Below are 22787 nucleotides of genomic sequence, written 5' to 3'. Positions count from 1 at the left end.
AGACGCCCACTAGGATGTGTCCTGTTGAAGGGGAAGAGGGAGTCCCTGGCCCCTACCCAACCAAGGATTTCTAGAACGATCTCAGGGTGGCTGCCGAGGGAGGGAGGCCTTTGAGCTTTGGATTTGCCCACGTTCCCCAGGGCCCCTTTCCCTTTGTAGAAAGCACCTCCTGGCCGGCGCTGTGGCTTAATAGGCTAATCCTCCGCCTTGCGGCGCCGGCACACGGGGTTCTAGTCCCGGTTGGGGCGCCGGATTCTGTCCCGGTTGCCCCTCTTCCAGGCCAGCTCTCTGCTGTGGCCAGGGAGTGCAGTGGAGGATGGCCCAAGTCCTTGGGCCCTGCACCCGCATGGGAGACCAGGAGAAGCACCTGGCTCCTGGCTTCAGATCAGCATGATGCGCCGGCCGCAGCGGCCATTGGAGGGTGAACCAACGGCAAAAGGAAGACCTTTCTCTCCGTCTCTCTCACTATCCACTCTGCCTGTCAAAAAAAAAAAAAAAAAAAAGAAAAGAAAGAAAGCACCTCCTGACATCAGCAGGGCCGTTTATTTTTCGGGGGGAAGGAAGATATATACAGCAGTGAGTCCCCCACCAGGGGCTTGGGTGGGCTGTGGAGGCGACGGCTGAAGGCACACAGTGGTGATGGCCTGGGAGAGGCCAGGGAGGCAGGGCCGGGGGTGGTGTGGCCTGGGAGACCCAGACAGGGCAGGGCGGGCTCGGCGAGAGCCTCAGGTCGCACAGCGAGGTGCAAGGCAGCTGGTCCCGCAGGCTTTGTGCCGGCTGCGGCTGTCCCGGGGGCTACAGGAGGACGCAGGGGCAGCCCCTGTCCTTCTTCCTCGGGGCGCTGGGCGGGCTGGGGGGCAGCTCCTGTTCCTGGTATTTCCTGCGGGGACGGGGACACGGTGAGTGTGGACTGCAGGGCCCGGCGGGGGACCAGGACGGCGGGAAGGGGACGCGGCTCACCGGACGGCCCGCACCAGCTGCTCGAAGGCTTCGTCCACGTTCAGGCGCAGTTTGGCGGAAGCCTCAAAGTAGGCCACGTGGTGGGCGGCGCTGAAAGCCGATGCGTCAGATCGGGGGACCTGCGGGGAGGGGCCAGAGGGTCCCGCTGCGGTGGGAGGGGCCAGGCAGGCACGCTGCCCCCAGGAGGCTGGGGGAGGGGCAGAGTCAGGGCTGCTGGCGGTGTGTGGGTGCCCTTGGTTGCCGGCAGCCACCTCTCTGGGGACTCCTGACGCCAGGACTTGGGGTGACCAGCCCAGGTGAGTAGTGTGGCAGTGCGGGGGGGCGGGGTACAGGGGCCACAGGTGAACAGGAAGGTGCGTGGCGGGGGCGGGGGTCCCACACCTGGCGCTGCGACTCCAGATCCGCCTTGTTGCCGACCAGCACGACGGGGAAGTCGTCGCGGTCCTTCACCCGGAGGACCTGCGTGAAGAGCTTGTCCACCTCGTTGAAGCTGCAAGGAAGCCCGCAGGTGTGAGGTTCTGCCGCCGGCGGCTTGGCCCTCGTCCCCGCCCTGGCAGCCCCCACCCCTCACCTCTGCCGGTCGTTAATGGCAAACACCAGCAGGAAGCCGTGGCCCGCACGCATGTACTGCTCCCGCATGGCCCCGAACTCCTCCTGGCCCGCCGTGTCCAGGACTGTGGAGACAGAGCGAGGGGATCCCGTGGGGCAAAGGCTCCCCCCAGCTCTCCCCAAACAGCCCCAGCAAACCTGTCACACACACCCGCCACCGCCCCGACTCTCAGGTGCGCTCACTGTCCAGCCGGGCCGGGATGCCATCCACGGTGCAGATCTTCGTGTAGGAGTCCTCGATGGTGGGGTCGTAGTCGGACACGAAGTAGGACTGGAGGGGTGGGACAGAACAGTGACTGCAGGGCCACCCCGTCTCTGCCCCCTCTCTCTGGGTCTCTGTCCCCTCTCTCTGGGTCTCTGTCCCCCTCTCTCTCTGGGTCTCTGTCCCCCCTCTCCGGGTCTCTGTCCCCCCTCTCTCTGGGTCTCTGTCCCCCCCTCTCTGGGTCTCTGTCCCCTCTCTCTCTGGGTCTCTGTCCCCTCTCCCTGGGTCTCTGTCCCCCCCTCTCCGGGTCTCTGTCCCCCCTCTCTCTGGGTCTCTGTCCCCCCCTCTCTGGGTCTCTGTCCCCCTCTCTCTCTGGGTCTCTGTCCCCTCTCTCCGGGTCTCTGTCCCCCTCTCTCCGAGTCTCTGTCCCCCCCTCTCCGGGTCTCTGTCCCCCCTCTCTCTGGGTCTCTGTCCCCCCCTCTCTGGGTCTCTGTCCCCTCTCTCTCTGGGTCTCTGTCCTCTCTCTCTGGGTCTCTGTCCCCTCTCTCTCTGGGTCTCTGTCCCCTCTCTCTCTGGGTCTCTGTCCCCCTCTCTCTGAGTCTCTGTCCCCCCCTCTCTGGGTCTCTGTCCCCCCTCTCTCTGGGTCTCTGTCCCCTCTCTCTCTGGGTCTCTGTCCCCTCTCTCTGGGTCTCTGTCCCCCTCTCTCTCTGGGTCTCTGTCCCCCTCTCTCTGAGTCTCTGTCCCCCCCTCTCTGGGTCTCTGTCCCCTCTCTCTGGGTCTCTGTCCCCCTCTCTCTCTGGGTCTCTGTCCCCCTCTCTCTGAGTCTCTGTCCCCCCCTCTCTGGGTCTCTGTCCCCCCTCTCTCTAGGTCTCTGTCCCCTCTCCCTGGTCTCTGTCCTCTCTCTCTGGGTCTCTGTCCCCCTCTCTCTGGGTCTCTGTCCTCTCTCTCTCTGGGTCTCTGTCCCCTCCTCTCAGGGTCTCTGTCCTCTCTCTCTGGGTCTCTGTCCCCCTCTCTCTGGGTCTCTGTCCCCTCTCCCTGGGTCTCTGTCCTCTCTCTCTGGGTCTCTGTCCCCTCTCTCTCTGGGTCTCCGTCCCCTCTCCCTGGGTCTCCGTCCCCTCTCTCTGGGTCTCCGTCCCCTCTCCCTGGGTCTCTGTCCCCTTCCGAGTTGCTCCCGGCCCTTTCTTTCAGGTATAAAGCGCACACCGCCCACGTGGCCATCACTTTCTGGCTGTGGACACTGAACACAGGGCTCCCCCTCTCTGAGCCCCAGTTTCCTTGCTTGAAAATCAGGATGAGAAACGCAGTACATCCAAGCCAGTTCGCTGGAGATTAGGGCAAATCCCCGTTAACCGTTGAACCCATCGCCCGGCCCGCAGTAAGCCATCAGTTACAGGGAGCCACTGTCCGCCTATCTGCCTGTCTCTTCCTCTTCCTCCTCCTCCTCTTCTTCCTCCTCCCTTCCCCCACTCCTGCTTAGGCAGCCTCCAGCTCCTCCCAGGGGAGGGTCCCGGTTCCAATCGGGCTCCAGAGCAGCCGCCCCACCCTCAGGCCCCCGCTCCTCCCTTCCTGCCTGGGTCCCGCCCGCCTCCAGCCAGGCCCTCGGCCAGCTCCCAGGGCTGCTCCTGGGTGCGAGGGGCCCAGGGCTCTGCGCCTTTCTCTACCCAGGCAGGGCTCGCGATCCAGCGCTTGCTGGGGTCTCCTGAGGGGGTCTGGGACACAGGATCTCAGGGGCGGGCACCTTCCTGGGATTCCTCCGGTGGGAGGGTTTCACTTGGGAGTGAGGAGGTTTTCTGGGAAGGGGTGGGATTTTAGAAGAGAAGGGGTGACTTGGGGGCTGGGGCAGGGCTCGGAGGCTGTTGGGGGGCTGCTTGCTGAGGGCGCTTGTCACGGAGGAACGGAGCGGGGAGAAGGCCTGGGGGGCTGTGGTCTCGGGGGGATTCGGGGTGCATCTTTTGAGTGCTTCAGGTGATGCCCTGGGAACTGGGGGCACCTGGGCATCCTGAGGTGCATTTATGAGGTCAGAGAAGCCCCCAAGGAGTGCGCATTTCTGGGGGCTTCCATGGAGGTGACTTGGGGCTCTCCAGGGTTTCTGGGAGCAGCTGAGGGAGTTGGAATCAGGAAAACCCCAGAGGCGGGGGGGGGGGTTGGTTTTCCTTGGGGATGGGATGGGATCAGGACTTGGGGTCTTAGAGATTTCTAGAATGGCCTAGGGGCAAGAATCTTTTTAAAATCTGGCTCTGAGGGCTTGGAGGGTGCCTTTGGCACCTGGATGGTCCCAGCCGAGCCTGGGGGTGGGGGGGCAGGGTCTGGGCATCAGGTCCAGATTCTGGGGGAGGTTGCTGAAGTGGCTAAGAATCCAGACTTGGGGAGCCAAGGGGCTGGGCCCAGGAGTCCTCCCAGTGAGCTTCTGGGTGGCCCGGAGGGGGAACTGGGGTCTGAGATCTGGGAGGCAGTGTGTGACAGGGCTCCAGGTGGAGGTCAGGGGTCCCCCGGAGGACGGCTTATGTATTTACTGGGCTTCCAGGAGGTGCCCTGGTCCAGGTCAGCAGGGAAGCGGGGGTCTCAGGTACTGGGGGGAGGGCTGGCCGGTCTCGGGTTGTGATGGAGCAGGGGCTGGGGTCACCTCGGGGAGTTTCAGGTCACAACCTGAGGGGCTTTTTTTTAGATCCGAGAGCCTCACAGGAGGGTCTCGGCCACGCGCCAAGGGGGAAAAACAAGGTCTTGGGGATCCCTAAAAGGCTCCGAGCGGGGTGCCGGGGACCCCCTCCCGCGTGAGGGCCCACTACCTGGATAAACTGGATGGTCAGTGCGCTCTTGCCCACGCCGCCGCCGCCCACGACCACCAGCTTGTGTGTCTCGCTGGGCGGGGGGTCCCCGGGCCCCGGCCCCCCGCCCCGGGGCCGCCCCCGCCCTGTCTCGGACGCCGCCCCGCTGCTCATGTCGCCACCGCTGCCGCCGCCACCGCTACCGCCCTTAGGGGGGAGCCGGGCGGGACCCGGGGTGTGGGGGGGCCGGGATACGCTAATGAGGGGACTGCATAGTCATGAGCTCTGCCCCGAAGGGTTCGCGGCTCTGGACACTTAAGGAGGAGGCAGGGCCCCGGGGAAGGAGGAGCTATGCTAATAAGGCAGGGGGAATTCCGAAAGGGGCGGGGATATGCTTATGAAGGAGCTGCGCCACGCGCTCTCAGCCGGCCGGCCGCGTGTGGGCGGGGACATGCAAATAAGCACATTCTTTCGGCTGCCGGGGCGGGAAGTTCACTCGGGGAGGAGCTATGCAAATAAGGGAGCCCCGGGAGCGAGCCGCTCCAGGCCTTACTCTGGTGGGCGGCGCTCGCCGACTCGGGCGCGTCCGTATATAGGGCTCTCCGGGGAAGAAGCGGGTCCGGAGGACGAGGCTCCACCCCCGCCCTGAGCTCCCAGTCCAGCTCTCGGCCCGGGCGTCCGGGCTCCGCCTGCTGAGGGACCCAGCCCAGCGGAAGGCCGGCTGGAAGGAGAGCTGGGGCCCTGGAGGGGGACGGCGGGTGGAACGGGCGGGGCCGTGAGATCACTGCATTCCTAATCCATGAACCAGCTCTGCGGAGTCGGGACGCCCGGGTCTGGAGGGACCTCGGGCGCCCGGTAGTGACGGAGCTGGAGGACTGGATCCTGGGTCTGGGGTTGGAGAGCCTGGCGACTCAGAATTCTGGATCCCAGGGCACAGACCAGGAATGGAGGGAGGAGGCTCCCAGAGGCGGAGGGAGAACTCGCAGACCCCTCAGTCCGAGGGAGGAGGCTGTAACGCACGGACTCCTGGGCGTGCGGACTCAGGGCTTCCGCGTCCTGAAGGGAGAGGCTGTAGGGTCCTAAATATAGAGGGAATCTGGATCCCGAGAGTCCCCAGGATGTGGGCGGGACGGTACCCACCCCGTCCTCCCGCCGCAGAACTACAATTCCCTGTATCCGTTCCCTTGCGCGTCCCTCTACGTCACTTCCTGTACCACCGCCCTTTCCGCGCGCACGCAGGGCACTGTGGGGCCTCCCCGCGGGCTCCTGCAGCCCCGCCCACTTCACCTCTCACCTCCTTGCTGGCCCCGCGCGACGGAGGCGGTGCGCGGACTACGCCTCCCGGCGTGCGGCGCGCGTGCCCCCCCCCCCCACGTGCCCCGTGGACTTCTGGGAAACCGAGTCCGAGCGCCTTCCCGCCAGCCTTCACGGCGCCGTGCTCGGTACTTGAAATCCCGGCAAGCTCGGCGGCGCTTTAGCCCCGCCCCCTCCTCCTCGGCACGCGAGCCCCGCCCCAGCCCGCCCCGCCCCGCGCCGGGGCCGGAGCCGCAGCCCGAGCGGCGGGGTAAGATGGCGGCGGCGGTCCGGGCCGCGGGGCTCGGGCCTATTGGGGTGGGCGGGGCGGAGTCGGGTCGCTGGTTGTCCCGGGGTCCTCCTCGCACGCCACGGGGCCCGGAGGTCTTAGCGGGGCGGCCTCGGGCCCGGCAGTAGCGGCGCAGCCTGGCGCCGAGCGGAGGGGCCTGCGGAGGGCCCCGGGACGCGTCCGTGGGCGCCGGGGGCGTCGACGGGGCGCCCGGGAGCGCTGGGGTCGGTCCCGGGACCCGGCCTGAGCCCGGGGGCTGCCCTGCCTCGTGCAGCCGGCCTGGGTCGCGGCTGCGGGGCCTGTGGATCCTCCTTAGGGGCTGACCGGAGGCTGGGGTCTGTGCAGAGGGTTTTGGGGCCATCTTGGGAGCTTGAGCCGTGTCCCGGGGATGGAGCAGGTCTGCAGAGCCGTCTAGAGCGCCCAGGGTATGTCTCTCGGGGCTGGCAAGTGTCTACACGGGCTGGCCTGAGGATGCGGCTGGTGTGTACACGGGTCGGGGGGGGGGGCGCATTTGTCGGGCCTGGGAGAATTACGGAAGGGCTAGGAGGTGTTCGAGGGACACACGGCGGGCTGGGATGCGCCGAGCCGGGCAGCCAGGCCAGTCCTGAGATGTCCTGGAGGCGTGGAGTGTCTGATTCGGGTGACGGGAGATCGGGGGTGGCTTTGATGTGACCGCGAGCGTGCAGGCTGTGCCTGGGGAGGATGCGAATGCATTCCGGGGACAGATGAACGTGTGGAGAAAAATTCTAAGGAGCGTGCTGGAAATTCGGCCCGCTGCAGACGTACGTGCCCTTCGGAAAGTATTCCAACGAAACGAAAAATGCTTACAGGTTCTGCATTCCCCTGGGGCGGTAGGGACAGAGCGGCAGTCCACAGCGGCCTGGGAGGGGCTGGGGGGCCGTCTACGCTCACCTGGCGCATCGCTTTGCAAAGTCTTTCAGCCTTGGGCTGCAGGGAGAAGTAGGTTTTCCATTGAGACAAAGTATACACTGACGTGTGTTTAGGTACTCCAGTGCCCGGAAGTTGGTATTTGCACTTGCTACTTGGGGTGCTGTGGACAGTTTTCTGTTATGTTTTATGTCCTTTTTGTAACAAGCTGTTTTGGAAGCACCGAACAGCTGTCCGAGTCTGTAGTCTGAAAACCCTTGACCTGGAGGGACCAGCAGTGGCCACAGCCTTGCTCTGTTCCAAGATCTGAGGAGCCGGGGGTGCACCTGCAAAGTCCCGGGGCCTCTCAGTGAGCAAAGGAGCATCTGTGTCCCCCGCAGAGGGTCTGGGCCCTGCAGCTCGGTCCCCCGCAGAGGGTCTGGGCCCTGCCGCCCGGTCCCCCGCAGAGGGTCTGGGCCCTGCCGCCCGGTCCCCCGTAGAGGGTCTGGGCCCTGCAGCTCGGTCCCCCGCAGAGGGTCTGGGCCCTGCAGCTCGGTCCCCCGTAGAGGGTCTGGGCCCTGCAGCTCGGTCCCCCGCAGAGGGTCTGGGCTTGCCAGCTCTGTGATCCGTAGGTCTCGATTGAGCCTCTGGTGGGTGACAGTCGCTGTCGTGGGTGGTGTGTGCCTCCCGGGAGGTGCTGGCGAGCAGGGCCGGGGCTGGGAGCTGTCTGGGGGCCGCGCCCTGCGGTATTGAGTGCTGGTGAGAGAGGCTGGGGTGTGTTGGAGTCTCATGGCATTAGGGAAGTGGCCGCAGGCTTCCCAAGAGCGCGGAGGATGAGGTGGGAGCCACGGCACAGGTGGATATATCTGTGGAGGTGGGGCGCAGGCGTGCACAGCTGGGCAGGAGGGAGACGGGTGTAGGAGGAGCCTGGGCCGCAGGGCTGCGGGTGTGATGAGCGCTGCTGGTACTGAGCCCTTGGGATGTGCCGGGTGTGGGACGAAAGGCAGCCTTGTTTCTGTCCCGATGGCCGTGCCGTGAGCCCGGGCTTCTGTTGGCCCATTTTCAGGTAAGGACGCGGAGTTGAGGGTTAGGGATGTGAGAGCAGACAGTCGCAGGGGAGCGCGGGGTGGGGGTAGCCCCTGGCTGCCGAAGCCCTGCTCTTCCAGCTGCCTTACCGGGCAGCCAGAGCTGAGCGTTTCCTGGGCAGCAGGAAGGCTTCGGCCTGCCTCCCTGGGACGGGGGGCTGATGGGCAGTGCCCCCTGCCCTGGGGTCCCGGGAGACAGCATGCGTATCGGATGCTAAGCATTTTTGTTTGGAACTGGCACGGGGCTTTTGCAGACCGGCCTCGCGTGGCCCCTCATACGTGTGCGAGGACGAACGATGCTCTGGGAAGCTGTGTGGTGGGTGACACTGGCTGCCCCCCGGGCCCTGGCACACAGCTCAGCGTGGGGAAGGGGTTCGTGGGACCGTGGACCGTGCTCTGAGGTCATGGAGCTGAAACAGATCTCTGATTCTGTCTAGTGCTGTCCTGACGCTGGGCTTGGTTGTGGGGGAGCCGTGGGGACCGGGGAGTGAGGAGGCTGGGGCACTGCTCTGTGGCGTCCATGGCGGGGCGGGGGAGCCGCTGCTCGCCCCTGGGCAGGGTGGACGGAGATGAGGATTGTTCTTTTTGTAAGCAGCGGAGGGAAGATGGGGAGGAGAGGGCCCTGGTGTCTTCCGTCTGCCCCCCTCCCCTCCGCCCGGGGCTGCTCCCCAAGTCGGCCCCTCCCCCAGCAGGTGACCATGGAGGAAGAGGATGAGTCTCGAGGGAAGACGGAAGAGTCGGGCGAGGAGCGGGGCGAGGGTCCGCCAGACAGGGACCCCGCACTTTCTCCTTCTGCCTTTATCCTGGTGAGGCTGCCAGGCTCCTGAGCGGAGGGAGAGCGGGCTGGGGGAAGCGGTGCTGCCCTGGCTCCTGGGGCGGACTGGGGCTGGTGGGAGGGGCGTCTGAGGTGCTGTTTCCGGAGCCGGCTGAGCCCGGACCTCTCGCTTTCTCGCAGCGGGCCGTCCAGCAGGCTGTGGGGAGCTCCCTGCAGGGGGATCTGCCCAGCGACAAAGGTACGGTGGGTTCTGCCCGGGCCCCTGGGCCCCCATCGCCCATTCTTTATCCTCCATTGCTGTGAAGCTGTTTCATGGCTCCTTCGTGCTGCCTCCAGGGCCCGCAGTCCGGGGGCGGGGGGGGGGGGGTTTCAGCGCAGGCACCTGAGCGCTGAAGCCCTGACCTGCTCTCTGAGCCTCCGCGTGGTGTGGCGCAGGATCAGCAAGGCCGCAGCACAGAGACCGACCCCTGGCCTCTGCGCAGGGAGGCGGGGGAGGCCTGAGGGCAGGGCTGAGTGGTCAGGACTGCCCCCAGGGGCAGGGGGGAGGCAGGTGGGAGAGAAGTGGCTGTGGGAGTGGCCTTTGGGAGGCGCTGCAGGGAGGCTGGGCCAGCAGGCAGGAGCTCCAGAGCTGCTCCTCACCCTGCCCCCACGAGGGCTCCGCATCTGGCCCCCCACCCCCACCCTGTCTACAGCCCCCACGCACATCTCTCTCCAGATGGCTCCCGCTGCCATGGCCTTCGATGGAGGCGCTGCCGGAGCCCACGGTCAGAGCCACACCCCCAGGAGTCGGGGGGCACCGACACAGCTACTGTGAGTAGGGAGAGGGGTGGGGCCTTCGTGGCAGGGGGCTCAGAACTACAGGTCTGGGCTGCCGCGTGGGGCAGCGTTAGGGGGGGGTCTGGGGGCCTGGTACCTGGTCTGAGAGCCGGGCCCGACAGGTGGGGCCGGGGAGCTCCCCGTCTGGGCTGCCGCGTGGGGCGGCGTTAGGGGGCTTGGGGGCCTGGTACCTGGTCTGAGAGCCGGGCCCGACAGGTGGGGCCAGGGAGCTCCCCGTCTGGGCTGCCGTGTGGGGCGGCGTTAGCGGGGGGGTCTGGGGGCCTGGTACCTGGTCTGAGAGCCGGGCCCGACAGGTGGGGCCGGGGAGCTCCCCGTCTGGGCTGCCGCGTGGGGCGGCGTTAGGGGGCCTGGGGGCCTGGTACCTGGTCTGAGAGCCGGGCCCGACAGGTGGGGCCAGGGAGCTCCCCGTCTGGGCTGCCGTGTGGGGCGGCGTTAGGGGGGGGGGTCTGGGGGCCTGGTACCTGGTCTGAGAGCCGGGCCCGACAGGTGGGGCCGGGGAGCTCCCCGTCTGGGCTGCCGCGTGGGGCGGCGTTAGGGGGCCTGGGGGCCTGGTACCTGGTCTGAGAGGGCAGGGACTGGGAGTGGGCCCGGTGCGTCCTGATGTGTGCAGTGCAGTGAGGGGTCCCGGCCTGTTGCAGGTGCTGGACGTGGCCGCGGACAGCCTCCTCATGGGGCTGGTGAGCGTCCTGGACCCCCCGGACACCTGGGTCCCCAGCAGTCTGGATCTGCGGCCCGGCGAGTGAGTAGCGTGGCAGCTGCAGCGGGGAGGCCCTGGCGTGGGAGCCGGAGCGCTCTGGTCGCTCACCCCGCCCTTCCCCCTTGCAGAAGCGAGGACATGCTGGAGCTGGTGGCCGAGGTCCGCATTGGGGACAGGGACCCCATCCCGCTGCCCGTGCCCAGCCTGCTGCCCCGTCTCAGGGCCTGGAGGATGGGCAAAACGGGTATGTGGGGCCGGGGCAGAGCTGGGCAGGTGGTCTGGGGCCGTGCGAGGCAGCGGGGTAGTAGTCTTGCAGCGATCTGTCGCTGAGTGCTGTGCTGGCGGGCAGGACGCTGTGTGTCCACGCAGGTGTGCACAGAGGAGAGAGGGACAGGGCCGTGGAGGAGCAGAGGGTGGGCGGGCGGCGCTCCGTGCTCGTCCTGTGCCGGGACCCTGTCCTCTGGGGTGGGCATGTTCGTGTGCCTGGCCTCCAGGGCCAGCACCGTGCAGGAGGGCGTCATTGCCCAGGGTCGTGCAGCCAGCTGGTTGCCATGCAGTGGGCTGGGCCTCAGGCCACAGGCTGTGTGAGCCGCACTTTGGATTTCTGCTCCGTGCACTGTCCCTGTAGCAGGCTGCCCGGTCCTGTGGTGCTTGACCAGGCACACCTGAGGGCCGTGGTCCCAGGCTCCCTGTGCACGCGCACGTGCGGGCTGTGGTCTCGGGCTCCCCTGCACGTGCACATGAGGGCCGCGGTCCCTGGCTCCCTGTGCATACGCACGTGAGGGCCGCGGTCCCTGGCTCCCTGTGCACGCGCACGTAAGGGCCGTGGTCTCGGGCTCCCACGTGCGGGCCACGGTCCCTGGCTCCCTGTGCACACGCACGTGAGGGCCGTGGTCTCGGGCTCCCCTGCACGTGCACGTGAGGGCCGCGGTGTCTGGCTCCCTGTGCACGCGCACGTGAGGGCCGTGGTCTCGGGCTCCCCTGCACGTGCACGTGAGGGCCGCGGTGTCTGGCTCCCTGTGCACGCGCACGTGAGGGCTGTGGTCTCGGGCTCCCACGTGCGGGCCACGGTCCCTGGCTCCCTGTGCACACGCACGTGAGGGCTGTGGTCTCGGGCTCCCCTGCACGTGCACATGCGGGCTACGGTGGTCTCGGGCTCCCCTGCACGCCATCTGAATCCCTTGTTGCTCTGCAGACACTGGACCCGCTCCAGGGCTTGTGATTCAGCAGGTCTGGATGGGGCCCTGCCGTCGGCCTTTCTGTTGTCATTGTTCGTTTTCTTTTTTAAGATTGATTTATTTGTTCATTTCAAAGTCAGAAAGAGAGAGAGACATATCTTCCAGCTGCTGGTTCATGCCACAGGGTGGCAGGAACTCGAGTCCCAGGCCGTCCTCTGCCGCCTCGCAGGTGCATTAGCAGGGAACTGGGGTGGGAGAGGAACAGCTGGGACTTGAACTGGTGCTCGGGCACAGGATGCAGGCCTCTCACCTGGCGGTGGGGCCCGCTGCACTGCAGCACCCACCACTGGGATGTGCGTTGTTTTTTTTTTTTTTTTTTTTTTTTTTTAAGATTTTATTTGAAAGTTACACAGAGGAGAGGTGGAGAGGGAGGGGGAGAGAGAGAGAGAGAGAGAGAGAGGTCTTCTATCCAATGGTTCACTCCCCAGTTGGCTGCAATGGCCCGAACTGCACCCATCCGAAGCCAGGAGCTTCTTCTGGATCTCCCATGTGAGCGCAGGGGCCCAAGGACCTGGGCCATCTTCTACTGCTTTCCCAGGCCATAGCAGAGAGCTGGATGGGAAGTGGAGCAGCCGGGACTGGAACCGGCGCCCATATGGGATGTGGGTGCTTTAGGCCAGGGCGTTAACCTGCTGCGCCACAGCGCCGGCCTGGGATTTGCATTGACAACACAGGCTGCAGACCCCTGGGAATCCTGGGGACTTTGCTGCGGGGTGGACGCACGTGTCTGGGGCGAGGTAGAGAGGAGAGGAGGGCGCCTGCCACCACTGAGCACCGCGCTGGGGCTGTTGGAGAGTGTGGCTTGCATGCCGCTCTGTGCCAGGCCCACAGAGGAGGTGTGGTGCCGGGGAGACTCTCGGGGAGACTCTTGGGTGCCCACAAAAGTTCCGGAGTTCCCATCACAGGGGAGGCGGGCCCCGCCTGTTACCCACGATGCCGCTCAGTCCAGAGCAGATGTCGGCTGTGGGAGCGGGGCTCGGGGCAGCGTGTGGAGCTGAGCGCCAGGACTCGGCTGGCCGTCCCAGCTCCACCTCCTGGCCACTGCCCCGGCCTCTCTGCTGTCCTGCCAGCCTGGGGTCGGTCAAGGCAGTCCTCGGCGTGTCCGTGTCCCGGGCCAGCACAGCCCTGAGGGTACAGGGGCGCAGGGGCCTGTCTGCTCTGTCCTGCAGTGCTGGGCCTGGGCCCCGCCTGGGCGCCGTGGGGCTCGGCCTGTGTGAGGCACGTGGGCAGCGGTGACAGCGGGCTGTTGGCGGGGGTGGGGGGGTGGTGTGAGCCTGGCCCGCGCCTCCCCTGCCGCCTCACTTGTTCCTTTGCAGTCTCTCCACAGTCTCACTCTTCCCGGCCCGCCTGTGCCCGCCACCTCCTCACCTTCGGCACAGGAGATGGGGGCCCTGCCCCGCCCCCTGCTCCCTCCTCTGCGTCCTCCTCACCCTCCCCTTCGCCCTCCTCCTCCTCCCCTTCTCCTCCTCCTCCACCACCACCCCCTGCCCCCCCAGGCCCCCCGGCCCCCCGCTTCGACATCTATGACCCCTTCCACCCCACCGATGAGGCCTACTCCCCACCGCCGGCTCCGGAGCAGAAGTACGACCCCTTCGAGCCCACTGGTTCCAACCCCAGCTCGTCAGCGGGGACCCCCTCACCGGAGGAGGAGGAGGAGGAGGAAGAGGAGGAGGAGGAGGAGGAAGAGGAAGAGGAGGAGGAGGAAGGCCTGTCACAGAGTATCAGTCGCATCTCGGAGACCCTGGCGGGCATCTACGATGACAACAGCCTGAGCCAGGACTTCCCGGGGGACGAGAGCCCCCGCCCGGACCCGCAGCCCCCACAGCCGGCCGCAGCCCCTGGAACACCGCCCCAGGCGGACTCCACGCGGGCCGAGGGCGCCCCCCGCCGGCGCGTCTTCGTCGTGGGGCCTGAGGCGGAGGCGTGTCGGGAAGGCAAGGTCTCCGTGGAGGTGGTGACGGCCGGGGGAGCCGTTCTGCCGCCGCCCCTGCTGCCGCCCGCTGACTCGGAGATCGAGGAGGGGGAGATCGTGCAGCCGGAGGACGAGCCCAGGGTGGCGCTCACCCTCTTTCGGGCCAGCGGCCGAGCTGCCCGGCCAGCCCCCTCCTCCGCCACCCCTGTGGCCGCGCCCCTGCCGCAGCCTCCTGCCCCGCGGGCGCCCGAGGGGGACGACTTCTTGTCGCTGCACGCGGAATCGGACGGCGAAGGGGCGCTGCAGGTGGACCTAGGGGAGCCGGCCCCCGCACCGCCGGCCGCTGACTCCCGCTGGGGCGGCCTGGACCTGCGCCGCAAGATCCTGACCCAGCGCCGGGAGCGGTACCGCCAGCGCTCGCCCTCCCCGGCCATGGCCACGGCCACCGCCGCCGCCTCCACGGGCCCGCCCACACGCAAGAAATCCAGACGGGAGCGGAAGCGGAGCGGGGGCGAGACCAAGGAGGCCGCCTCGTCGTCCTCCGGCGCCCAGCCCGCCCCGGCCGCCCCGGCTTCCCCCTGGGACTCCAAGAAGCACCGCTCCCGAGACCACAAGCCCAGCTCCCACGCCTCGTCCGCCCGCCGCCGCTCCCGCTCCCGCTCCACCCGCCGCCGCTCGCGCAGCACCGAGCGCCGCCGCGGGAGCAGCCGCAGGTCGCGGTCCCGGGAGAAGCGGCGGCGGCGGCGGCGCTCTGCCTCCCCGCCCCCGGCCACGTCCTCGTCCTCATCCTCGCGGCGCGAGCGGCACCGCGGCAAGCACCGGGACGGCAGCAGCAAGAAGAAGAAGAAGCGGTCGCGGTCCCGGAGCGAGAAGCGGCCCGGGGACGGGAGCGAGAAGGGCCCTGGCGCGGCGCAGCAGGCCTCGGGCTCCGGCGAGCGGGATAGCCGCCGGCGCGGGGCCGTGCCGCCCTCCATCCAGGACCTCACCGACCACGACCTCTTCGCCATCAAGCGGACCATCACGGTGGGCCGGCTGGACAAGGCCGAGCCCCGCGGGCCCTCCCCGGCCCCCGCCGCCTCCCCCAAGCGTGAGGTCCTCTATGACTCGGAGGGCCTGAGTGGCGACGAGCACGCCGGCAAGAGCAGCGAGAAGGACCGGCGCCGCTCCGGGGCCACCGCCGCGTCCTCCAGAGAGAAGGGGGCTCGCCGGAAGGCGCTGGACGGGGGGGACCGGGACCGGTTGTCCAAGAAGACCAGGCCCCCCAAGGAGTCGGCCCCTTCCTCGGGGCCCCCGCCAAAGCCCCCGGCCAGCAGCGGCTCGGGCTCGTCGTCGTCGTCGTCCTGCTCCTCGCGGAAGGTGAAGCTGCAGTCCAAGGTGGCGGTGCTGATCCGGGAAGGCGTCAGCAGCACCACCCCGGCCAAGGATGCCGCGTCTGCCGGCCTGGGCTCCATCGGGGTCAAGTTCAGCCGTGACCGGGAGAGCCGCTCGCCCTTCCTGAAGCCCGACGAGCGGGCCCCCGCGGAGGTGGCCAAAGTCGCTCCGGGCAGCACCAAGCCCAAAAAGACCAAGGTCAAGGCCAAGGCTGGGGCCAAGAAAGCCAAGGGGACCAAGGGAAAGACCAAGCCATCCAAGACCAGGAAGAAGGTCCGCAGCGGGGGCGGCAGCGGAGGCCCCGTGTCCCTGAAGAAGTCCAAGGCGGACAGCTGTAGCCAGGCCGCAGGAGCCAAGGGTGCCGAGGAGACCTCCTGGTCAGGGGAGGAGCGGGCGTCCAAGGCCCCCAGCACCCCACCCCCCAAGGCAGCCCCTCCACCCCCTGCCCTCACTCCAGATTCTCAGACTGTGGACAGCAGCTGCAAGACCCCCGAGGTGTCCTTCCTGCCCGAGGAGGCCGCTGAGGAGGCTGGAGGCAGAGGCGGGGCAGAGGAAGAAGAAGAGGAGGAGGAGGAGGAGGAAGAAGAGGAGGAGGAGCAGCAGCCGGCCACCACCACGGCCACCAGCACCGCCGCGGCTGCCCCGAGCACGGCGCCCAGCGCAGGGTCCACGGCCGGTGACTCAGGGGCGGAGGATGGGCCGGCCGCCCGCGTCTCCCAGCTGCCCTCGCTGCCCCCGCCCCTGCCCTGGACCCTGCCGGCTGGTGTGGACTGCACCACCAGTGGCGTCCTGGCCTGTGAGTGTCCCTGGGGGCCCGCGGCAGGTGGGGGGACGGCTGCAGGCTCCGAGGCAGCCGCCGTGCCCTGGAGGGGCAGGTGTGTGGGGCATGGCCAGTGCTGGCTGGAGAAGGGGGACCGGGAGGAGGGGGCTACGCAGAGCACCGCGCTGGCTCTGCTGGATCGGTGGGGGGGGGGTGGGGTCGGGAGCTGATCTGCACCACCTTGACCCTCGCACGGGGGTAAGCGCCAGGGACATTGGGAGGGCAGTGGCCCTCGTCTCCCAGTGCGAGTGGAGGGGCTTCACCATCTCCTGTCGCTCCGCCTCCTGCAGTGACTGCGCTCCTCTTCAAGATGGAGGAAGCCAACCTGGCCAGCCGAGCCAAGGCCCAGGAGCTGATCCAGGCCACCAACCAGGTGGGCCGTGAGGCGTGGGCGTGGCCCTGGGACGGGGGAGCTTGGGGCGCTCATCCCTCTTCTACCTTCCCTCTGCTCATCGTCCCTCCCCCCCACGCTCTTCCCACAGATCCTCAGCCACCGGAAGCCACCCTCAAACCTGGGGGTGACCCCAGCACCTGTGCCCGCCTCTCTGGGTCTGCCCCCTGGCCCTTCCAGCTACCTGCTTCCTGGCGGCCTCCCGCTGGGGGGCTGCGGCTCTACCCCCCCCACCCCCACTGGCCTGGCTGCTGCGTGTGATAAGAGAGAGGGCAGCAGCAGCTCCGAGGGGCGTGGGGACACAGACAAGGTGAGCTCCGACAATGCCGCGTGTGCCTGTGTGTGTGTGTGTGTAGATACCCCGAACACACACTGCAGCCCGCCCACTGCGGCCCACGCCTGCGTGCCCGGTGCTCTCCGGGAAGCCACTCCCTGGCTGGGACGGGTGTGGGTTTCGGTGCAGCTCAGACCTGTATGAGCTGGGGGAGCGTGGGGGGCCCCAGGAGGAACCTCAGGGAGCCCGGCTGAGCTGGCTGCCCAGTGCGGCGCATGCTGTGCTGTGGGCCAAGCAGGTCTCCCCACCCTGTCCAAGTTGCCTCCCGTGAAGTAGGTGTTGGGGACAGCCCCTTTGGCTGTGGCTCTGCAGAAACCAAGCCTGGGGCGTCTCTCCAGAGCTCGCCAGCTCTCCGTCTACGTTCTTGTCCTGTCGCGGGCCCTCTTGCGCCCGCTCCCCAGCTCACCCAGCCCCGGGGCCCGGGAACGGGCTCAGGACTGCCCCCGTGCCTGAGCGGGCCTGCTCGCCCTGGTTCCACACACCACCCTGCTAGCGCTGTGCACTGCTTTTGTGAGGCTGGGGTAGGTGGCAGGGGCGCAGCGCTGTGGGCTGTGGGTGCTGGGATACCCACACCTGTGGCCACGGAGGGGGCCTTTCCCCGGGAACGTGGCTTCTCCGTTGCTTGGTGCAGCGCCCTCACCCATCACAGCTTCCTTTGATTGGTCCTGGCCTGAGCGCTCCCTGTGGATCTGTCCCCAGCGGACAGAGGAGCCGGTCAGAGCCAGGGCGGCGTGGCCCGGGGCCTCAGAGCTTGGCTGCCACCCTCAGAGCGCCAGCTCCCCTCTGCCCCTCCGCCCACGTGGGAGCCAGAACTGGGCTGTAGAAACCGAGGCACCTGTTCCTGTCGGATTCAGAACCCCCAATGGCGTGGCTGAGGGCAGCCAGGGGTCCAGCGCGGGGTGCGTGGTGACACCAGAGCCGCCGGCTGCCTAGGGTGCCAGTGTGCTCACCTGGCCCGCACTGCCCCTCCCTCCACAGTATCTGAAGAAGCTGCACACGCAGGAGCGGGCGGTGGAGGAGGTGAAGCTGGCCATCAAGCCTTACTACCAGAAGAAGGACATCACCAAGGACGAGTACAAGGACATCCTGAGGAAGGCCGTCCACAAGGTGGGGCACCGGGCGCGGGCCGGGGCTGGGAGGCGAGGGTCGCAGTGTGTCTGCTGGCACGGAGGAGCCTGGGCCCTGGGGAAGCAGCCCCCGTGCCAGCCTCAGGCTGAGCTGTGCAGGCAGTGGGGAGGGTCCTGGGGGCAGTGACCATAGCTGCCCCTGGCCCCCCAGATCTGTCACAGCAAGAGTGGGGAGATCAACCCGGTGAAGGTGAGCAACCTGGTGCGGGCCTACGTCCAGCGCTACCGCTACTTCCGCAAACACGGCCGCAAGCCAGGGGACCCCCCAGGGCCCCCCCGGCCACCCAAGGAGCCGGGGCCCCCGGACAAGGGTGGTCCAGGCTTGCCCCTGCCCCCTCTCTGAGCCCTGCCCCCCAGCCCCAGCCTCTTGGAAATTCTGGACATATTTATGGCTCTGCCTCCCCGCTTCCCTCCCCCTCAGTGGGATGATGGGGGAAGGCCGCTGCGGGAGACCGGAGAGCCCCCTGCCCTGCCCCCCAGCCTGGTGCCCATGCCCCCACCCACGCCTGCCCCCACGCCCTTGCCCCCGTTTGTGCCCCTGCCCTGATTTCATTAAAGATTTCATGAAATGTCACCCCACCCATTTCAGCCCTCTCTCACAGGCAAATTCGGGAGCGGGCTGGGGAGAGCCGGGCAGGAGCCTGGCCTGAGCCTGTGGGGGGGCAGACTGCGGTCTGGGGCAGGCGCACTGCCCTCCCTGGCCTGGTGGGGGGAGGCTGGACCCAGACTCGGAGCAGTGCTGGCCTCACGGTGTCTGGAACTCGGGGCACCTGGGTGCTGGGTACCTCGCTCTCCCCTTAGGCGGGGCCTCGTTCTCTTCAGCCCTGAGGGGCTGAGCTGACCCAGTCCCCTGTCCTGGGGGAACAGGCGTGGCAGCAGGGCCCAGGGTCACCGGGCGGCTTTGCCCATGCCTGTCCTGGGTCCCCCAGAGCTGCAGTGTGAGCTGTGGGTGCAGGGGCGTGACCGGTGCTGCTCACCAGGTCGCAGGTGCACCCGAGTATGGACAGCCAGACAGGCAAACGGACCCCAAGCAACAGGAACGCCCAGTCAGGGTTAGGCCTGGCCTGGGGCATCCAGTACCAGGACGCACACAAGTGGTGACCATAGCAGGACCCGGTTTATTGCTGTGGAAGCCAGAGTTCAGGGCTCCCCGGTGACTTGGAAATCCATGTCCTCCATCAGGTCCTGCAGGTAGGCCTTGTACTGGTCGGAGGTGAGGGAGAGCGGCTGGCTGTTGGAAATGTGCAGGTCCACGCTGTTCTCCAGGGAGGAGGCGCCCCCCGCCCTGGCCATGTCTAACAGGGCCTTGAGGCACATGGGCACGACCTGCGGGGCAGGACAGAAAGGAGATCCAGCCGCTGTCCTGTCCTCCACACGGGGAGAGTGCGGCTGCAGGGCCCCGTGGGCCCACTTACACCCAGGATGAACCACTGGGCCCAGGCCCCTGGGAAGGGTAGTTCCCCCAGCCACGCGTGCAGAAGGCGTAGCTGACGCCGGCATCCCATATGGGCACTGGTTCGATTCCCAGCTGCTCCACTCCTGATCCAGCTCCCGGGGAGGACGGCCCAAGTGCTAGGGCCCCTGCTACCCATGTGGGAGACCCGGAAGCTCCTGGCTCTGGCCTGGCCCAGCACAGGCCACTGCCAACTGGGGAATGAACCCTCTCTGTAAAACTCTGACTAAATCTTAACTAAAAAAAAAAAATACAGGGGGCCAGAGTGCCGGGCTGGCAGCTGTCCAGACAGCTCTGGGGGAAGGACCTGGAGCTGCTGGGGACAAGCAACTGCGGGCTGGAGTGGAGTTTCTCGGGGGCTCCTGGGAGTTGTAGTTCCTGAGAGCAGAGCACCCTCTCCCTCTGCAAGGCCACCCCCTCCCCCCAGGAGTCCCCGGCTGCGGCACCTTGACCATCACGAGCCTCTTGACCCACGGCTGGTCCTGGGGCCAGGCCTCCCCCAAACAGAACCAGAGGGTGTAGCGAGGTGAGTGTCCACTTCCTTCCATGAACGCGATCAGATCTGGGGGCAGGAACATGGTCAGGGGTGGGAAGACCTCTGTGCACACCCGCCTGCGGGCGACAGCCTCATCCTCTCCCTTGCCTAGGCCCTCAGCCGCCCTGACCAGGGAGCTGCCGGTGTGGGGGAGCCCCCAGCATGCCCAGAGCCAAGGCTGGTGGAGGCCTCTGCTGCTCTCATCACAGGCCTCACGCGACCTCGCGTGGCCAGGGGGTACCTGGACAAGACTGGGCGCTGCCGTGGTCACAGGGCGTCCTGGCGGACAGAGGCCTGCGAGGGTCATCTCCCTGCTGTCCGTCACCACCGCCCTGTGACGGTGGGACAGGGACAGTGGCGGTTCATCCCCAGCACCTGTGTACCAGGCCTTGTGCCTTAGACCAGCTGTGGCTGTTCAGAGAGGGGGCGGGCCCCAGCCTCGATGTCTCGGGGCAGTCATTCTTCACCCCGGGTTACGTGGTGCGCACTGCGCCGGGGTCCAAATTTGGTCCCTGGGTGCCTGACCCCAGAGCCCTCCCCCACTGTGCCCTGCTCGCCTCAGCCCGTCGCCCACTCACCTGCCACGAAGGGCCCCAGCTCGAACACGCTTCCGTCCTTGTCCTTGGGGACCTCGCCGGCGGGCCCGTGCCCACTGTTGGGGAGCAGCTCCTCCCCCACGGCCCAGTAGGTGTGGCAGTGCCCCAGCCGCCGGGCACAGAGCCGAGGCCCCAGCTGCCACAGGGCCAGTCCCCCTTCCAGGCTCTGCAGCACGCGTCGCACGTAGCAGCTCACGCTCCTGTCAGACAGGGCCGTCCCGGGGTCCGGCAGGGCTATCGGCTGCCCCGGCAGCGTCCTGGCGGCGGCTTCTGAGCCCACCAGCCGCAGGCCTCCTGGGCAGCAGATGGTCTGCTGGAAGACCTGGCGGCCCCGGTAGAAGGCGGTCACCTCGAACTCCCACTCTGCGGGGCGGCGTGAAGGGGGCGGGAGAGGGTGAGGGGCCGGAGCCCTGGCCGCGGCCCCTCCCGCCCCACCGCAGGCACTCACGTTCCTCGGGCACCAGCAGCTGCCTCAGTGGGTTTTCAGGGGGTGCGGGGTGCGGGCAGGGGCTGGGGTGGTCCAGGTGAGGGCTCAGAGGGCAGCGCTCAGGGGCCACGGCCCCAGCCCAGGGCCCCTCGTCCGGGACGGCGGCCAAGCCCATCTCTCCCAGGAGCTGCTCCAGACTGTCTTCCTGCAGGGACAGGCGGAGCTGGGCATCGCGGCCCTTCCGGGGGACCCCTCGGCCCTCCACGAGCTCCAGGCTGGGGGAGACGCAGCCACGGGCACCGACAGCGACACGGACGCGCCCCTGAGCGCCGGGCAGACGGGGGTCTCAGAGGGGGCGTGTCCCTGGCACAGCAGCAAGGCCACGGGGAGGGGTTTGCGTTCTCCAGAGGCCGAGGGCGCCGTTATCTGAGGAAAGCTATGAAATCCTGGCAGGGTGGGGTGGGCGCTCCGATGCCCGAGGCTGCGGGACAGCCACAGGGGGCTGGGAGCGGGGAGGGGCGCATGCTCACCTGGCTCTCAGAGGTACTGCCCCCCCCAACTTCGGGAGAGATGTCCCCGGCTCCTGTTGAGAAAGGCGATGGTGGCGGAGGGGCGCTGGGCACCCGACATCCCGGCCCTCCGTGGGGAACCCTGCGCTGGCACACCTGAGGTCACAAACTCGTAGACCTTGTGCGGGTCGTGAGGGTCCTTGCTCCGGTCCTCAGCTAAACGCACCACTTCCTTCCGGTTTAGGGCGGACCGGAAGTTCCTCTTCCAGGTTGGCAGGTCGGGCCTATCCCCGGGAGTATAGGCGCCGCTGGCCTCTGCCCAGGCCTAGGGCACCAGCGGTGCCGGGACACCAGGGAGGAGGGTGAGACCCTGCCCTGGGATCCTCACACAAGGCTCGCTCCCCTCAGCAGCCTCTGGCGCCCGGGTTCCGCCCCGATTCTCGGATTCTCCACGTGCCCAGCCCTCTAATCCAGCCTCACCCCTACACCCTGCGTGCAGCTGTCAAACCCACTGATTCCCACACCAGCCTTCCGGGCCCCCCTGGTGTCTCCCTGCCTCTGTGGGTCTCAGGACAGCCTCAGCTCCGGCCCGATGCTGTGTATCCTAAGCTGGTGGTTAGGAACCCCAGCTTTGGGGCAGCCTGGCATCAGGCGCTCCCAGAATTCAACAATCAAAGCCAGATCCAGCCGGCACCAGAATTCGTTCCCTTGGGGTTCTGGCCCTGATAACTGGAACCAGGCCGCTCCCACACTGCCGCTCCCCAGCCCCAGCCCCACCCACCGTCGCCTTAGGAGCTGGTGCCACAGGGCCGAGCACGCGCGCACCTGGAAGATGCCGAAGTCCTCCGGCTGCGCATCCTGCCGCAGCCCGTGCTTCCACGGTATCCGGAAGCGCTTCCGGTGCTCGTCCACCCACGACACGCCCTCCAGCTGCCCCAGGTCCAGCTGCCGGATCAGCCAGGGCAGGATCCGCGGCTTCTGCGTCCCCATGCTCCTGCCTGCGCGGACAGGGAGGTTCCTGGGCGTGGGCCCTCTCCGGCCGCACCTGGCCCAGGAATGCCACACCCAGGCTCCCTCCACGGGTCGCAGCGTCCCGTAATCGCCTGGTGTGCAAACAGGGGGCCTCCTCTCCCATCCTCCGCAAAGACTCCCCGATTCAGCGAGGATTCCAGCCCAGACACACTGTAGACACCCAGCCTCCACGCCCTCGCCTCGGCCGGTGTAGACCTCCCCCTCGTCCTGATCCAAAGCCGGCATCCCCGATGCCACCGCGCTGTGGGCCGCCTTCCACGGTTCCCCCACGAGGGAGCCCCCTACCCGTCTCCAGCGCCGATGCTCAGGCACGACACCCCCCCCCCCCACCAGCGCGCGCGCCCCTCTCCACTCCCTGGAACGAACTCTTCCGCGTTCCGGTCGGGGCGCGCAGGGTGGACGGCCCACCGGCCCTTGGGCTCCGGGAAGCTCTCAAGCTCGAACCTGCGCACCCTGTGTCCTGTCAGCTGAGCTTTAGCGCGCTGGGGCTGTCTTTCCTATCGATCTCTTGAAATAAAAGCAACTTCAACATCCTCTAGGTTACAAGTTCCAAAGCCAAAGAGGCCGCCTGCAGAGCCCAGAGCGTACCCGTCTCGCCCCTTTTCGGTCTTCCGGCCACAGGCCTGCTGGGAACGTCATATGCAAATCAGGCGGCACCCAGCG

The 22787-nt window shown here is 67.6% G+C and overlaps 3 protein-coding genes across 17 annotated transcripts; 1 reads left to right on the top strand and 2 right to left on the bottom strand.

The window, feature by feature from the left end:
* Positions 1-524: 524 nt before the first annotated feature.
* RRAS (RAS related) lies at positions 525-4725 on the bottom strand. 5 transcript variants are annotated; one of them, XM_062176325.1, is made up of 6 exons: positions 4558-4725; positions 1753-1840; positions 1532-1634; positions 1342-1450; positions 961-1079; positions 525-880 (listed from the first exon to the last, which is right to left on the bottom strand). In XM_062176325.1, the coding sequence occupies exons 1-6, from the start codon at positions 4708-4710 to the stop codon at positions 796-798; spliced, it is 657 nt and encodes a 218-aa protein (XP_062032309.1). In that variant the 5' UTR covers positions 4711-4725; the 3' UTR covers positions 525-795. The 5 variants fall into 5 exon arrangements, with proteins under 5 accessions (XP_062032309.1, XP_062032313.1, XP_062032310.1 ...); XM_062176329.1 differs by lacking the exon at positions 4558-4725 and adding an exon at positions 3079-3236; XM_062176326.1 differs by lacking the exon at positions 4558-4725 and adding an exon at positions 3051-3129.
* Positions 4726-6062: 1337 nt separating this feature from the next.
* SCAF1 (SR-related CTD associated factor 1) lies at positions 6063-18144 on the top strand. Of its 7 annotated transcripts, none has more exons than XM_062176299.1 (11): positions 6063-6100; positions 8760-8876; positions 9026-9083; positions 9561-9655; positions 10321-10421; positions 10508-10623; positions 12934-15696; positions 16011-16093; positions 16203-16421; positions 17424-17552; positions 17724-18144. In XM_062176299.1, the coding sequence occupies exons 2-11, from the start codon at positions 8769-8771 to the stop codon at positions 17913-17915; spliced, it is 3864 nt and encodes a 1287-aa protein (XP_062032283.1). In that variant the 5' UTR covers positions 6063-6100; positions 8760-8768; the 3' UTR covers positions 17916-18144. The 7 variants fall into 7 exon arrangements, with proteins under 7 accessions (XP_062032283.1, XP_062032284.1, XP_062032287.1 ...); XM_062176300.1 differs by having other exon boundaries at positions 6065-6100; positions 8763-8876; XM_062176303.1 differs by lacking the exon at positions 6063-6100 and adding an exon at positions 6344-6543 and having other exon boundaries at positions 8763-8876; positions 13114-15696.
* Positions 18145-18670: 526 nt separating this feature from the next.
* IRF3 (interferon regulatory factor 3) lies at positions 18671-22778 on the bottom strand. Of its 5 annotated transcripts, none has more exons than XM_062176311.1 (8): positions 22713-22778; positions 21918-22090; positions 21249-21417; positions 21114-21166; positions 20605-20788; positions 20139-20519; positions 19472-19587; positions 18671-18898 (listed from the first exon to the last, which is right to left on the bottom strand). In XM_062176311.1, exons 2-8 carry the CDS (start codon positions 22080-22082, stop codon positions 18713-18715), a joined length of 1254 nt encoding a protein of 417 aa, XP_062032295.1. In that variant the 5' UTR covers positions 22083-22090; positions 22713-22778; the 3' UTR covers positions 18671-18712. The 5 variants fall into 5 exon arrangements, with proteins under 5 accessions (XP_062032295.1, XP_062032293.1, XP_062032292.1 ...); XM_062176309.1 differs by having other exon boundaries at positions 22410-22756; XM_062176308.1 differs by having other exon boundaries at positions 22569-22756.
* Between the last annotated feature and the right edge of the window lie 9 nt (positions 22779-22787).

This window comes from Lepus europaeus, chromosome 19 (genome assembly GCF_033115175.1).
Source record: "Lepus europaeus isolate LE1 chromosome 19, mLepTim1.pri, whole genome shotgun sequence".
In the NCBI taxonomy this organism is placed as follows: Eukaryota; Metazoa; Chordata; class Mammalia; order Lagomorpha; family Leporidae; genus Lepus; species Lepus europaeus.
The sequence above is the reverse complement of the archived record's forward strand: the minus strand, read 5'-3'. Positions and strand labels throughout refer to the sequence as shown.